The sequence below is a fragment of the Phaenicophaeus curvirostris genome, chromosome 19 (genome assembly GCF_032191515.1).
Source record: "Phaenicophaeus curvirostris isolate KB17595 chromosome 19, BPBGC_Pcur_1.0, whole genome shotgun sequence".
Lineage (NCBI taxonomy): Eukaryota > Metazoa > Chordata > Aves > Cuculiformes > Cuculidae > Phaenicophaeus > Phaenicophaeus curvirostris.
In genome coordinates, this window is record NC_091410.1 from 12,027,674 (window position 1) to 12,044,513 (window position 16,840).

Sequence of the window (16,840 nt, forward strand, 5' to 3'; positions counted from 1 at the left end):
GGCTGAAGTCTTGTCAAACACAAAATGAAGTATAAAAATAGAACACCATATACAAGACAAGAAGTAGTGAAATATTACTGAAACCAAAGCACCACTGGAATAATTGTTATGTCCAAAATCTTGCCTATTCTCTGAGTCATTGAGTTACAGTAGTCACTGCTCTGCCTTTTTAGGACATTAACGTGCAGAGCTGAGAATAATGAAATTAAACTGATGCATAGAAATATATGTACATTGAGGCACAGTGCTTGTGAAGTTGTTTTTGTGAAGGGTCGTTTTCAGTCATTAACATTTTAGAAGACTTGTCACGTCCTCTCCGTGCCATGCCCTCCCACCCCATGTTATTTAACACCTCACTGCAAATTCAGAAAGAAATAAGCTTGTTTTAATAAAATTGTCTCCAAAAAAAGGCAACTTTGCTGTTAGAGTTGTGACAGTTGCTCATTACATGATACCCAAATATCAAATATAAGCAGTCCCCGTTGATTAGTTTGTGCATTTAATATTATTAATGCACTAATTGGACAAGCACCAAACCAACCCACAGTTCAGTTGTGGGGAACAACAGCATGACAATAGATATATACATTATTTTAAATACTTATAGAAATTTAATATACAAATGGCTCTGAATATACAATAAAATAATGTGGTAAAAAAATTAAAATCGGACTACGGTGAGAATAGCACCAGTAGACACAAATTATTGTTGGTGTTGGTCATTTCAAGGGAAGTCCAAAGACAGAGCGTTCATCATTTGCCTGGGTATTTCGAGATGAATCCCTTCAAGATAATGCAAGAACCTAAAAAAAAGAAAAGTGAAAATGACTGTAATATTATTTCCAAATACAAGGCAACACTTTAATTAGAGAGGCAAACACTCGCCTTTCTTGTCCAGAATTACTTGACAAAATACGTTCTTAAAATTCTTGACTATCTTGTTTACTGAAACGTAGGAAGATTTAGGAAAACCAAAACCTACCTTCTTTTAGTCTTGCCTTGCTCCTTAAGCTTCTCAGACCTACAGATACTGCGAAGAGTGGGGAGGTATTCAAGTATGCTGGCTTGCTTATTACCCAGGTTTAAAGGGCTTCTGGAAAAAGCAGTTCTGATGACTGCCAGCCTTCTCTCTGCTTTTTCGTGAATGCTAAAACGGAAAATAAAGCTTTACTGTTTCTTGTTCAAAAACATGCAAGTTCCTATTCTGTTCCTTTCAGATCAAATACACTGATCTAAAACTCTGATGTCCAGAACTGCGTCCCAGTGATTTCGATGCCGGCAACCATCCAGGCACTTGAATAGATTTTATTCCCCTATTACACCAGTTCCATGTACGATGACTTGTTTATGTTAGAAACAATCTTTCACATTCACATCGGCTAGCAGCAATGTGGTCTTTGATCTTTTATAGTATTTTAAAGGCTATTCTTTGTCTGCAAAAGTTACAACAAAAATAAGGCAATAACTTTGCTGTGAATGTTCTTAGGTCTTCATCGAGCAACCCCAACACATTTAATGCAGGCTCAGGAAGACCAGGCACTGGATGAGATTTGCATGTCTAGTACTTGCAGGATCCATTTTAGTCCGCCTGTCTTGAAAAAAACCATTCTTTTACATTTTTATTAGTCTTCCAGGGTGGAAGTGGTGTATGTATTTGCTCTAGAGTAAAATGACCAGACTAAGGCTACCACGCCTGAACAATGTCATTGTCAGGCTGTTCAAAAAGAAAAGGTCACTTTTGAGATACCACTAAACAGTTAATTTAAGCTTAAACAAGCAAAGTGAACAAGGCATTCCAGCGTTTTGAGACGTGGTAACAACAGTCATAGTGGCAGGAAGGTGTACACACAATGTCTGAAAGAGTCCTGCACCCTATGAAATGCTCTTCTTCTCGAATAACACACTCTATTTCCAGAAATATTAGCAAAGTCTTACCTTGAATCAGCGGACTGGCTGAAGGATACATAATTTCTTGTGTTTGAAATATGCAAAGTCAGTCCCTCCAGCTGATCGCTTTCAGGTGTTTTACCAGTACTCACAGAGGATTCCAAGTTTCGTGAAATACTAACAGAACATTTGTTGAAACTGAGTGCTTCAATAGCTGCCTTTATTTCACTACAGCTCTGGGAGCTCCACCAATCAGTACTTTCTATACTGAATTCATCACAAAGACCATACTTGATTTTGCCATTTATCCAATTAAATCCTTCATCCTTAGAAAACTCCAGTGATTCCTTTGTGTCAGTGTTTACACAGCAATCCAAGAACGACATGTTCTCCACAAATTCAGTGAGTGAATTTAGGCACTGAACAGCAAGAGCAGGCCTTTTCTCATTTCCTGAGGTTTTAGTTTTAATGTTCTTTCCTTCTTTATTCATCAACAATTTTGATGCCTCTTTACTCACTTCAGCATCTGATGTAGGACTGTCCAATGGCAAAGTTAGGAATTCAGATGAATAGTTCAGTCCAGTATCAAATAAGTCACTATCATCCAATATTTCAAGCCTTTTCTGGTTCTTTGTCTTTTTAGACTTTTTCCCGGAGCTGTGAGTTGATCTGTTTTTCAAAGGAGCTATGGCAGTCCTTGCAAGTGTAGAGTTAGAACCTTCAGAGTGGTTTGGAAGAACTTGCACCGGTAAGGGAAGAATAAGTTCAAGATTACTATATATAAAATCCACTTTCTTCATCTGGAATTCTGTGAGAAGCTGCATCAATTTATTCCATTTCTCCATGGTTGTCACTTTGTGCTGTAAAGTAATTGTGAAATAATTTACTAATACATTAAAATGTTTTTATTTAAAAAAGAAACATGTCATGACATAAGTCTCATTCCCCTGGGTCTGTGCTTATGAGGCAAGGGACTGTTTTGCTTGCAGGAAAACATCCCAGTTCAGATTTTGTTTAATAATTACAGAATTCTCTAATTTCTACAACAAACCTTTTCAAAGAGGTTTGCTTCTAAGGAGATGCTGTTCACAGTAAGGATCACACTCAGTTACCTGGCAGTCCTTCAAAGCATTAGCCAGTCAACTACAAAAATACCTTAAGAAATGTAAACAAGTCTTCTGAAGGTAACAGGATATTCTTAAGGCCAAGCAGTGTCTCGACACAGCCCGTATCACATTTTGGAAGCTCCCGAAGATGTGCATCAGTCTTGGCATCAGTAGGTTTTTCAGAATTAATTACGTCAACTGCTTTATATGTCTCATCTGCTCCTGCAGAAAATAGCACACTTTACTTGAAAAGAAACAACCACATCACGAAATTGATTGTTCCCCTCTTTGCCTTAATTCCTTTTATACAGAAAACCACAACTGTTGTCTCTTGCTGCAGTTCTGAACAAATACAGCAACTGAAACGAGTCATCCGCATTCATCATCCCCATTCCATTTCTTTGTTACCAAATTCCCCGCTCTCCCCTCTTTCCAAGTGACTGTTCAAAACAGTCTGTTCTTCCTTTTATGCCCCTCCAAGTCTGTGCCGCTTGCTCACAGGCTGCCTCACACACTCTCACCTGTTGAGGATACTCTTCCTGTACCCTTAGGGACCAAGTTCTTACCCTTGATGACAACTTGCTAGCTGTCTCTGTTTTTCATTTCTGTCTCCTCTAGGTGAATTCCCTACAACTCAGCTAAACAGATGAAGAACTGCAAACTTCGAGTTAAAAGAAAACTACTACTGGCTGCCTTTTCTGCCCAATTTTGCTACTCTGAAGAGGAAAGGGATAACTTCTCACCCATTGTTATAGCACCCAACAGATGCAATAAAAATCAAACTTTTATGCATATATACAAGGCTTTGAAGTAGCCAAAAAAATCCTCCAAAACCCGAACTAAATGTTACAGAGTCCTACAGAAAGTTACTGTCTATTCGTACACGTCTAAGAACAGTTTGACTTACTCAAATTTATGTTAAAGATGGAGAATTTTTTTTAAAAAGAATAAGTTGAATCAACCTACCATGATGTGCCAAACATTTGTCTTTCAAGCATCCACCTCCACTTCTAACCCAAAACTGTAAGTAGAGAACACTTTGTCTGATGTCACAGTTATTTGTGGCTAACAGAGCAGCCAAGTCTTTTATATCTGTTCGCAGGTTCTCGGCTAGACACAGCACCTGAAGGTAGCTAGCAGCATTCATCTAAACAGGAGACAAAGAGCATTGAAACAGCTCCTATCGATCAGGCTACAATGCCACACAGAAGCAAATAATTCGATTCATGCTTGCAATACATTTTTCCTTTTAATAGCGATCAGTTTATTAAATTAAATTACAGTTGCAACCCACTTGCTTCTCATAATCTGAGAGCAGATATTAGTTAACTATATTCACTTTAAAGGTTTTCCTTTCTTTTAACTCTGCAATTGTCGGGTAGCCTAAAAGCATTTCAAATTAAAAAAAAATAAATCTCCTTCTCAAAAGTTAGTCCTTTATGAGTCTCATTTATTCTCATTTATTTAGGTTTGTTTTTATTGTAATTCTCAACTATTTAGTGTTTCAGAGAAAATAAATCTTCCACGCCAGTAATAAAGATGCTGCATGTAAAGATAAATACATCATACACATCCTTGCAGAAACTCCTCCAAAACACTCCACTACATTAGATAAATATATTACTACACCAATATCGAACATTCAGTCTTAAATCAGCTGACAATTACTTGCTTAGGACATATCTGCATTTCCAAACATAGACTTACCAAGGAAGGAGTTTTAAAGTTGATCTCTTCAAAATAGCCATCAAACATCAAGCTGAATGTCGGATCTATGTAAAGAGGTATCAGTGAACTGTCACAACATGTTTAAAACTAATTATTTTCCTTACCCGTTAGAGCAGCCATTATCTTTACTCAAACACTAAAATACCTGCCTTACAGTCTCCATTCATTTAACTTTACATTCAGGAGCTGTATTCAACCATAACCTTTTAAACCATCTTATTAGAAGAGGCTCTTCTGTCTGCAAAGTCTAATTGGTGTAACAAGCACTACTCACCATTGGTGGTAAGAACTACAGGTCTCTTTGCAGTTGCCATGAACGTCTTTATTGCACTTAGAAATCCTGCATCTTCATCAAATATTATATCTACCTATAGAAAACAAGTGAAATGCAAAATAGCGATACAGCTTTCTAGAACAGGCACAGGTAGCAACAGGGTAGATGGTTTGGGTAAAGTTCACTCATTAGCACACACCATTCATCACTGTCTTCTGTGCTGAAGCTTAAAATCACAGACTGGCTGTGGTTGGAAAGCACCTCTGGAGGTCAAGACATTCCACCCCTCTGCTCGAGGTGGCGTGCTTGCAGCAGGCTGCCCAGGACCGTGTCCAGGTGGCTTCTGAAGTTTGTTTTTTAATGCAATTGCACCAGTAATTTGTAGGATCAACCCACAGTTGGCAACATTGCTTACTTAAAATGACATGCTTGGCTGTGAATTTGTATTCTTAGTTTAAGATTCAAAGATATTTTGGGGCAAGAGTTTAAAGAAAAGAAGAATTTAAGGGGGCCTTAGATAACATAATTACTGTGGTGTTAACAGTGACTTTTAAAATGTCTCTGCATTTAAGCAGTGTAAAAGTATAAATCAACACTTTTGGCACAATCAGCATAATTGTTCCAACAGTGAATAACTCTTGATAGCTGATAACTTCTTTATCTTCTAACATAATTACATAAAATAACGACTCATGGTAAAAGAAGTACTCACGAGGATGAAGCTACTAAACCACAGATTAAATTTTAAGAAGCCGATAATCCTCACACTTGAATCTACCTAGAAACCTCAAGGAGGAAGGGAAAAAAAGTTCAACTCTTTGAAAATAGAGAAGATATTGCACATATCCATATATTTCAGGTGAATTTTACCTCTTCAAAAAGAATGAGAGATGTTGCACTTTTTCTGTTGTGTTCTCCTCCTTCTACTTCTTTGTTTATTGACTTAATTTGAGCATCTTTCTTTTCTTCACGTGAATTCTGAGTATTCCCTGCAGATGGGTGAAGAATTGAGCAGGAAGTAAAGGAAGACTGAAATCATTCAACTTGCATTCTAGACACAGGTTTTGAAACCACCTCATATATAAGTTTTACGGGACTTCTTAATTCTGTGGCAGCAACTTTAATATACAAACACACACTACCTAGCGTAGCGACTATTCCACACCAATCTGCAACAGGCACTGATGTAAGATAAAGAAAGCTTTTGATTTACCTTTTCGTACCTAAATGCTCTGAAAAATCCCAACCCAAACAGCTAATGAAAGCCTACTGAACTGCAGACTATATCCCAGTTAACTCTGAAAAGTCTATCAGAGATGCAATAAGTCTTGCTGGCAGTTAGGGTGCAATAAGTGTGCCCTGCTCTCTTCACACAGCAGCACAGCGCAGCTTCTTCCACCTATGAAGGTAACTACTGATTAAACAGTGGCACCTACCTTTGTTTTTCTCCAGAGCTGTCACTGTTCCATCATTATCTTTACGTTTGGAAGAAATCTTGAAATAGTTTGCAAGTGTTTTTGGGGGTAAACTTCGCTTTAATCCTGCTCTTTTCGGTGACAGTGGCGGTCTTCTTGGTGAAATAACTTTCTTCGGAGAATACGTTTTTTCTGCAAAACATGTTTTGCATTAAGATGGAAATGTGACCTCAAGCTGACGTTTTCCAGGCAAAATTACAGTAAAACCCAGCTTTGTGTGTGGTACAGGACAGGTTTACTGTGCTGATTTCTACTTTTCTCCTGATACAGAGAATGTTTTCCGTTCAACTTTCTGTTCAAGTGCCACTTACTTACTCCACCACTACAGAAAGAACTTAAAATGACCAAGTCTTGATCATCTCAAGAAAGTCATTATTTAACTTGGTAGGTAGTTGTGTTAATAATGTTCAGTTGCTTAAGGCCAGATAAACTGAAATTCGCTATTTTTTTAATTTTTTAATGAAAAACCCAAGAGCCAAACAAAAAACCCACATACAACCGTGAAAACTTACTTGGTGACTTGGCACTGCTACAGCTGTTAAAAAAGCAAGGCTTATGTGCATTAACACCTTTTTTATCCACTTGATGAGACTGCGTAGCTTCTTTTAGTTGAGAGAGTATCTGCCTACCGCTACGCTGGCAAGAGGCATTAACTTCAAAGATCTGCAATGATATTTAATTTATATTTAAAAAAAACAATAAATCAGACTTATTATGAAAGCATTTACATCACCAGTTACTGATTAAAAAAGATAGCACTGAGGAAAGGACTCCACAAACCTTAAATCCAAGCTCCTGCGCACAAGCATACACGGCGGCAGTTTTCCCCACTCCCGGTGGGCCAGTGATCAGAACTGTATTGCAAAGACTGGTCTCCTCCTCGATATCAGATTTATTATCTTTGAAGTCAAGGCTGTCCAATGAATCTGTAGAATTATTTAAACAAAAAGAAAGGATCATTCAAACCATTATCAGTTCATGTCATTTTATGCCAATTTTAATGAAGAGAAGCTATAGATATTTTTAATTCTATCAGCACCTTGATGCTCTTTGTCCTCCTTTTCTCCTTTCTGATTTCTTTTTTCTTCCCAATCAGCTCTTTTTTTCCATTCTTTTAACCAACTATAAAAGGAAGGAACAGAACAAAAAATATAAAGTACTGCTGAATGAAATTCAGAAGGAACAGAACATAAAACTAGGGGACTCAGCCACTTGTTATTCCTCTTGGAAACTTAAAATTCCTTCAGATTAAATAAAAGTTAAGGGTTTATTTTGTTCAGTTCTTTTGTAAAAACAGATTCCTTCTTCATTCTTTGCTCTCTTAGTTGACTGGGATAAAAAGAGGTCACCTAGTGAACTACTTAAACTGTGGAAAATGCTTTAACATTCATAATTTAGTGTTGTTTGTCAGATGAACAAATTCTTTGTATGAACCACAACAATAACTTAAACATACACAGAAAATTTAAACGAAAGTACAATATATTAAATGGATTTGTGCCCTCATTACTGTCAAAAGCTGCAGCAGCGCATCAGGATCAGGCATGCTGGCTGGAAAACACAGACAAGGACTGGTAAGTTTTCTCTCTCATTCATAGTCTGTAAGCTTAAATAATCTGCTTAGGTAACTTTTACTAAAACTGTAAGTGCATTAATTACTTAATTATTTCATTCTATCCCACAGCCTAATGTAGGTTTTTATGCGTGTTTCTGGTTTGTACTGTACCATAAGCCACTGAGGAATTACTGTAAAAGAAACTACGAATAAAAGATCTTTCATACCAACTGACAATTTGTTTCAGTAACTTTTTTGAACAAAACTGAAACAAAGATCACAAACCCTGAAGGTGTTTTTCAAGCACAGTGTAAAATAACAGACTTCACTTCTTTGAGTATAACCAAGTAACAGGAAGTTTTGTATTATTTTAGGAACTGATCCATGCTCTCACTTCTGACCTGTGTAGCTTTTCGATTTCTTTCTTGTTCCCTACAAGTTCACTGGAATCTTGAGGCTGATATTTTTCTGTCCAGAGCGTGTCTTCCTTTTCAACACCTATGCAAAACATATCCACTTTTAAATAGTTCTTAATGCAAGAGTTGATCAAGTCCAGTAGAATAACAAGACTAGGTATGATTTTTGCATTGCAGTGGAAAGCTGACATACATCACATGTATTTCCTCAATGTAAAAAGAATTAAAATGCAGACAGGGAATGCAGTTACCTGGAAGTGCATCTGGCTCTGGTAAACGTTCAGTGTCTTCTGTCACAGTGTCTGGTTTCTGTGTCGTTTTGTTTCCCAAATGTGTTGCTTGTCCTGTCACTGCTTGGTTTTCTTCAGATGCAGGAGAAATAAGGTTCCTGGAATCTCTGGATTTTATTTCAGTCTCTGTGCTTTCAATTTGTTTTCTTCTTTTTGATTTGTGGTCATCTGTTGCTTTCCTTTTCCTCTTTGTTTCCTTCCAACGGTCAGCATGTTTCTGAGCTACCTCAGAACTGGCAATGCCATCTTTGCTTTCTAGGGGAAAAAAATAATTACATCCTTTTAAAATGTCAATCTACGTCCATTACAACCATATTTGCTTAAGATGTATTTGAAGAATTTGGTCAAGATGACCTAAAATATGAGGACCAATTTATTTCCCACAACAGCATCCCTTCACTGAAGCATTTCTGGAAATTCCAAGTTGCTTTTGATTCCAGAGATAGGCGAGTGTCTGTTTATTTTTCTCTATGTACATTACTAACCTTGTATACTGTTTTCAGAACCCAAACGTTCCGTTTGCTTATTCAGAAACTTGTAGAAGTATTTTCTCACAGGAAACTGAGAATTAGAAGACATGATCTCATCTAATAATTCTTTCCTGAATGTATCAGGAAGAACTGGTCGGTGGCGAGAAAGCTGTAACACACACACACACACAAATTACTATTTGAAAATACTACATAGAATACCAATAATTTATATTGGTAGCTGCCTTGTTAAACACAGAGACTAATAGAAAAAGCCTTGAGAATTGTTGAATCTTATGACTCAGAGTGGGTAAATCACACATAAGGAAAAAAAAATCCAGGATTGACACAAACTACAGGATTTCTTAAGACAACAGAAGTCCCAACAAGGAACAAAACAATCTCAATTTTCTTTCCATTTCTCTTGTTACACAAGCCCCATTTTCAGTACTAACCACAGGTGCAGAAGAGTTTCCAGTTAGTTTTGAATTCACAGTAGAAAATTCACCAAGTGAGAGAGTGGTTTTTGTGACATCAGTGACTTCAGAATTCAATTTCCTTAGCTTAGTTAACAGAGGACACGATGGTGAATTCAGTTTCCACATTGGGTAACCTACAGAAGAAGCCCCACGAAAAACAAAACAGAGGAGACTTTTGTTAACAAAACAAAAATCATTAGGAACAAAACTATCCCACAGTGAATGCTCTTTTTATTACAGCTTTCTGGCAAAGCCAAGCTTATTTAGCTTACAGCGCATCAACTTTTTTCATCTTTATTAACTCCACCTTCCACAAGCAGAACACAGCCGCACATTTTTGCATACAACGTTTGTCCAGTACCTGGGGCTCGTGGGCTCTGCTCGCTTTAAACAACAGCCTGTGCGCTCACCAGGTCTCTGTAGGACAGATGCTCACCAAGGACTTTGTTTATTGGTTGGTTTGCTATTAACCCAGTTAAGTGCTATTGTACCTTCTGCTTTTCCTCACGCCCTTTCATAAGGACACTGCAGCACCCAAGAAATAGGCTTTTACTTTCTCTTTCAAGAAAGATTTTGCCTTTGTCAGAAGTCCAATGTGATCTTTATTCTCCAAATTCAAACTTGAAAGACTTTTTTGACTAAGTATTAAGAATTTTGCATCCCTGCCCGTAAATGTATACATTACTTGAGCATCGATTTAATTCGTAAAGAGCGCATTGAAAAAATTCTCAGTAAAAGAGGGAACAATCAATTATTCCAGTTATATAGCAAGTTCTGCTGTTCCAGTTTCTTTTCTACACAGATTTATTGGAAACCATTACATATGTTTACGCAATTGCTAAACAAAAGGTTACCTTCATCCTTCTGCTGTACATGGACAACAGTCTTAAAACATGAACTGGCCAGAGAGTACGCTTCCATTGCTGCTGCTTTCTTTGCAATCTGTCTTTTCAGTAACTCTGGCAATCCGCTCATCAAGAATTCACGTTTTGCTCTGAACTGTTCGTCATCTTGAGAATTTTCAGATGCGTCTTGGCTTAAATGGAAAAAAAAAAATCACTAGAACTACTAGGTGTGTAGTAGGCTTCTGACATTCAGTTCTACACATAAGTTAGAAATAGTCTGGGAGAACTGGTAAAATTAATTTAAATGTATGGAAAACATGAGCATTTCTATCACGTTTCAGTAAGCGCATTTAAATTTGTAAACTAAGAGAACGTTAAAGTAACCTTGAAATACATTTTGATTCTTAGGCAACTGCCATCTTGAAAACTGACCTGCTGTCATCAAAGATCACAATTGGTTCACCTGCAGAGTTCTGAGCATTTCTGCCTGGGATAGAAGGTGGACACCCCAGTTTTCCTTTAAAAAGAAAAAGAATCATTACTATATTAGCACTGATACAGAAATGTAACCTTCCTTCCCTGCTCACTATCAATACATTCCATTTAATAACATTAGAGAATCTCCTTTTCTTAACGGAAGGCTGAGTATTCTAATAAAATTAGTTTATTTCTAGTTATTTCATCGCTACACTATTTTCTGTAACATTAAAACCCAAATCCTTACATTAGAAGACAACAAAACACTGTTTACTATTGCAGTTTTTCAAAGAGTCTTCCCAGAGAGAAGAAAAATCAAAGCAACACACATAAACCTCTGTTTTTATGACAGGAGTTATTAGTTCAAAGTACATGTTGAAATGCTATATAAAAAAATCAGAAGAAAAGTTGAATGTACTGCAAAGGCAGCTGTATAAAATACAGTTATAACAGTCAGTAACTGTAATAAGAACACATTCAGTAAAGCCCAATTACCACGCGAGTTCTTTGCGGTCTTCAGGTTTCTAGGCTTTTTCCCCAAAACATCATTTAAGCTCCGAAGATTTTTTTGCTTCACATTCTGCACTGTAGAAGTGTCGTTACTCAGGCATGAATCTAAAATTATTACCGATTCCTAGAAGGAAAGCAAATAAAATAAGAAAGAAAACAAATCTTTTCAACCTTTATTAACAGCAGAATTTAGTGACCGGTACTGAGGAAACTGAAGACACTACCAGAGAGCTTAGAAATGAGCAAATATGATTTGAAGATTATACTTTTATTACTATTCTCTACACAGAGATAGTTGAGAGGATAAGATCGTCAATATATAAGCAAAGGGCAGAATTGGCTTTATCTAAATTTAAACGTCTAAAACTCACACATTGGAAACAGACACCTTGCTGCCCATTAGGAACAGCCACTGAAGTGGGACCATCTGTTGCATTTTAAGGATTTGCATCAGGGGGAGCTTTTCCATCTATGCCTGGCTGTTAGCTTATCACTTGACGCTTGCCATGCCATGCATAGATAGCTACTGTATTTGATTCTTTAAAAGGCATGTTTTCAAGTTAAGAAACATTTTTGTCGCTTTAACAAATCACAATAGCATCAAAATATTTCCCCTCCCCAAAAGTACGCAGGCTTACTTCATTTTCTTCTATTTTTTTTTTCTCAGCAAGAGCACGTTGTCGAGATGAGCGCCGCACAGGACCTGATAGCTCTTCATTAACCTTTGATCTATTATGCCGTATGGCCTTTGCTTTTTCAATCAGTTGTTTCGCTTTGGATCTATTTTTAGAAGTAGAGCTTATCTGTTAACAGAATACAAAAGGACCAAAACACCTAGCAATTAGTAGCAATATAGTCGGTATTTCACATATTAATACAATTTTCCACATTCATAAATGTATCTAATTTTTATAACAACTTATTTGTATCAAGAAGAAAATGAAAGAACGGAAAGTAGGAGCAAACCAAGACCAACTTTTCAAAAGAGAGCGAGAGCCCCACAGGGAATCCTCCAATTTGTCCACAGAAATGAAATATGGGCAGTGACATTCTTAAGCATCAGCTGTTCTGCTGTGCCCAAACGCTACGTCCCAGCCCTAGAACATCATTTCACTGGATTTTTCTGTTATGTCATGAAAAGCAGATTTACATTAATAAAACAGATTTTAAAATCTGTACAAGAAGCTATTTCAAATTGTACCATGAGTCACAGTAATATTCTCTTCCTGTAGGATATCAGGGAACAGCCACATTGTTTAGACAGTACTATTAACACAATTATATGCAAATAATAAAATACTTAAACACAATCTGTTACCTTTATATTTTTGGAGTTTAATTCTTTCTTTTTCTTTGCTTCGGCTTTATTTGATTTTGCAGTTGTATTGATACGTGTAAACCTCATTCTAATTAGGGGAAAAAAGTATTATGAATTTATTGCTTTTTAATAAATAGAAATGTTACTTATAATCTCTTTTCAAAAGCATTTAAAAATACAGCGCTGCAGACAGAAGCAACCCCCTACTGGTAGCTGGTGGGGTTGAATTTTTGTTTTGTTATGGTTTTTTCGTTTGTCTTTCATGTGAGGGCATCTATTGAGTCAACACTGGTCCTTCTGTACTATTATCCAACATCATCAGTATTCACATAGATTTGGTACGCATGTCAATCAATTTATAATCACATCTTACTCTTAACATACTTGCAGGAAAACAAAGCACAAAAAGGTAAAGATACTCTAAAACGTTTACCTTATTGGGCTGCTGCCATCAAAGGCCACTGTAATCACCTCAGCTTTATACTCATTACTTTTCTTTGAAGTCTGCTTGCTTGCTTTTGGTGTAGAGGTCTGAAAAGGAGAGCTATTTAATTCATCTTCAGAAAAGGTCTTTTTAATCTTGTTTTTTTTAGGTGTAACATTTTTGGATGGTTTTATTTTCTTCTGCCTTAAACTCCTCCTTAACTCATTTGCTTGTAGACTCGATGAAATTCCCACATCTAAGGTGCTTTCCTGAGTAAGAACAATAGCTCCTAAATCATCATCGTTATAATTGCTGCTATTGGCGACATTCCTTTTCTTAGTTTCTGAAGGCTTCCTTCTGTTTTCTTTTCTCTGAATCTTTTTAGGTCTCTTGGTTTTAGTCCTATTGCATTCAGGACTAGAATGTCTATATTTGTCCACACAATCTCCTGGTACCCCAATTTCTAATACTTTATTTGAAGCAGCGTCATCTTCAGGTCCTTCTTTTTCTTTGGAAGACTTTCCAATGGTTTGCTTTTGTTTTCCAGGTGCCTTTTTAATTCCACTTTTGGTTACATCTGATGTTGGTTGTCTAAACGCCTTCATAAACTGATGCCTTTCTTCCAGCGTACATTTGGGCTTCAAGGAGTCTGACCCTGCAGTCTCTAGTACAGCCAACTCCAATTCTTCTTCCTCAATAACTACATTAGATTTTCTCTTCTGAGTGACCTGTTCAGTTTGTTCACTGTCCGAGAAGGGGGGGCTACTTTCTTTCTCCCCTACACAGCCTTTCTGCTTCAAAAAAATGGAAGCTATTTTCCTAGAGCCTTTTTGCTCTTTACATAAAGGAGGTAGTTTTGGGGGAACGGAATGAACTTGTGCGAGGACAGTTACTGTTCTGAGTGGCAGCTGTTGAGACTCCTCACACTTTTCTGGGTCACTAATACTATCGCTTTTGTCCATTTCATTTGCTGGAGCAGAATTGTCCATTGTTGGCTTTGTGTCTTCTTCAACATAATCTTCATTATTTTCTCCCTGACTCTTCAAGAACTCCTCAAATGACACCGTTATTATGCTGCTATTTACCTGTGACGTCTTATCATCCGTAAGAACTTCAACACTAGAATCACCAACAGTAACATCACACTCTATTATTGTAGGAGATACCATTGTTTTCATATCTTCGGTTTCCTTTTTACACTTTTCATTCAGCTGGTTCTCAGATGAAAAACTTTCAGACAAATCCATATTTACTTTGTGCTTCCTTTTCCTTGATTTTCTTATCCTATTTTTTGTTCTATTTCTTTCAGAACCAACTTTTTTCCCATTTTTTCTGTAGATGACAGCATCTGAAGAGTTCTCTCGTTGCACACAGTCTTCTGCTAATTCTCTTGGACATTTTTCGTCAAATAAAGTACAAGTAGCCATAAAATCGTTACTGCCTTGTTTCAGTCCTGTTGTTTCTCTGCTGTCATCACTACTAATTAGTATTTCATGTTCATTCTCAGATTCTTTCATCTCTCTTTGCTTATTATTTGAAGTGACCCTCTTCCCTTTCCTCTTCCGCTTTAAAGGTCGTTTAATATGTGTCCCAAAGTCTTTGTCATCGGCATCCAATGGTGTTTTATATTCTTCCGCTACAACTGGTAACGTAGCTTTCTCAGATGTCTTCTTAAAATAATCCAATATATTGTTGGGTTTTGGTGGTGACAACACTTTATCCGCTGGTTTTGCTAACGGTGAAAAATATGTTGTAATTGTTTTGGCAGAAGCATCTTCCTCTCGCCGTTTCTTGCATGCCTGTAAGAGTTCAACATGAATCTTATTTTTTAAAATCTTAAGATGACTTACCATGGTCATATAAAGCAGCATGGATTAGTGATACTAGTGCTTTTTCAGAGGATAAAAGGCTCATGTCAGTGCGCTAAGACTGCGCACAATCAACTTTATAACTATTTAAGCCTGAAAGAACGATTCTGCCATTTCATATACTCACGGAATGGTTCAGGTTGGAAGGGACCTTAAAGCCCCTCCAGTTCCAACCCTCTGCCCCGGGCAGGGACACCTCCCACTGGATCAGGGGCTCCAAGCCCCATCCAACCTGGCCTGGAACCCCTCCAGGGATGGGGCAGCCACCCCTGCTCTGGGCAACCTGGGCCAGGGCCTCCCCACCCTCACAGGAAAACATTTCTTCCTCAGATCTCATCTAAACCTACATTTCAAATCAAGAAATTAAAAATCTCATGTAGATCCAAGACTGCCAAAACAGAAAGTGACCATTAGGTCTTTGAACAGCTCAGCAGAGTTTCCAAAACCAGAGTCTTGAAGGTGTGCTTGGGGGTGAGTCACCTTCAGACGTTTCCCAGAGCATCTACAGGGCAACTCTCGCATCACCCATGGATCTTTGATCCTACTGTAAACAGCAAACTCATCTTAGGAAGAAAGCACTTAAAGAAAACGAATACAAGAGAATCCATGTCTCATCATTCGAGCCGTAGAGATTTTATTTGTAAAGCTCTAAGAAAGACGGCTCACAGAGCCTTCTATAACTCTTCTGTTTATTAAAAAATGGACCCTCCCCCAGTCACATCACCTGAAACGCTAAACCCTCCGGCCGAGATTCCCCGCAGAGCCGGTACCGGTCTGACAGCGAGCCGGGGGCACCCGGAGCACCGAGAACCAAGAGAGGAAACCGAGAGCTCCCGGAGGGCACCCGGAGGCACCAAGAACTGGGCCGGGGGGGCATCGAGGGCACCCGGACACCGAGTAGCTACGACTCTAGGGCACGGAGGGCACCGGGCACCGAGAACCGGGGGCACCCGGAGGCACCAAGAACCGGGCCGGGGGGCCACCGAGAGCACCCAGACACCGAGCCTAGGGCACGGAGCGGCCGGAGGCACCCGGGGCACGGAGTAACCGGACACCGAGAGCGCAGCGGGGCACCCCGGGGGCACCGTGCGGCCGTGAGCTGGAGCACCGGCTACCGTGGGGAAGGGACCCGGGGCCGCCGGTAACCGGGGAGGGGAGGGCCCCGAGGCCGCCGGTAACAGGGGAGGGGAGGGGGAGGAAGGGGCCGCCGGCCTCTGCTGTCGCCCAGCGACCCCGTCGGCGCCTCCAGCCGCATCCCCACCTGCGCGTCGCCGTCTTTATCGGGTAGAGAAGCGGCCAGGGCGGCCAGGGCGAGCCTGCCCACCATGCCCCGTGGGCGGCGGGGCGCGGGGCCCTCAGAGGCGCGGGGCGGCCATGGAGCGGCGCCTGACAGGAGCCTGGCGGGCGAAAAGCGCGCGCGGCGCGAGGCCCCGCCCCTCCGCCTCCAGGAGGGGGCGGTGACGCCCGGTCACGTGACACCGCGCGGGAGCCACGCCCCTTCCTCCCCGCGCACAGGCGAGACGGGAGGTGGGCGTGGCCTCTCCGATCGCGTGGAACACGTGATCGGAGAGGCCACGCCCACCTCCCGGCGAGCCGCTTGCTGTCGCGCCCCAGCAGGCCCGCGGGGCGCGGTCACGTGACTGAGGGAGGCCACGCCCACCTCCTCGCTCGCCGCCGCGCCCCTTCAGGCCCGCGGGAGCGCGGTCACGTGACCGAGG

General features: G+C 39.7%; 1 protein-coding gene across 2 annotated transcripts; it reads right to left on the reverse strand.

Moving 5' to 3' along the window:
• Positions 1-295: 295 nt before the first annotated feature.
• On the reverse strand, positions 296-16,547 carry ATAD5 (ATPase family AAA domain containing 5). Of its 2 annotated transcripts, XM_069872479.1 has the most exons (23): positions 16,384-16,547; positions 13,264-15,053; positions 12,831-12,918; positions 12,151-12,315; positions 11,498-11,636; positions 10,958-11,042; positions 10,535-10,716; positions 9,657-9,814; positions 9,217-9,370; positions 8,693-8,986; positions 8,427-8,523; positions 7,510-7,592; positions 7,251-7,396; positions 6,983-7,133; positions 6,432-6,602; positions 5,866-5,984; positions 4,996-5,089; positions 4,701-4,765; positions 3,960-4,140; positions 3,043-3,215; positions 1,936-2,747; positions 983-1,147; positions 296-803 (listed from the first exon to the last, which is right to left on the reverse strand). In XM_069872479.1, the coding sequence occupies exons 1-23, from the start codon at positions 16,447-16,449 to the stop codon at positions 725-727; spliced, it is 5,457 nt and encodes a 1,818-aa protein (XP_069728580.1). In that variant the 5' UTR covers positions 16,450-16,547; the 3' UTR covers positions 296-724. The 2 variants fall into 2 exon arrangements, with proteins under 2 accessions (XP_069728580.1, XP_069728581.1); XM_069872480.1 differs by lacking the exon at positions 6,432-6,602.
• Between the last annotated feature and the right edge of the window lie 293 nt (positions 16,548-16,840).

Bases quoted from the DNA above. Each gene is read 5' to 3' on its own strand.
- ATAD5 (XM_069872479.1), bottom strand. From the start codon at position 16,449: ATGGTGGGCAGGCTCGCCCTGGCCGCCCTGGCCGCTTCTCTACCCGAT. The intron at 8,524-8,692 runs GTAACTGCATTC...TGTTTTGCATAG, and splicing joins AGAGCCAGATGCACTTCCAG to GTGTTGAAAAGGAAGACACG. The intron at 1,148-1,935 runs GTAAGACTTTGC...TTTCCGTTTTAG, and splicing joins AGCCAGTCCGCTGATTCAAG to CATTCACGAAAAAGCAGAGA.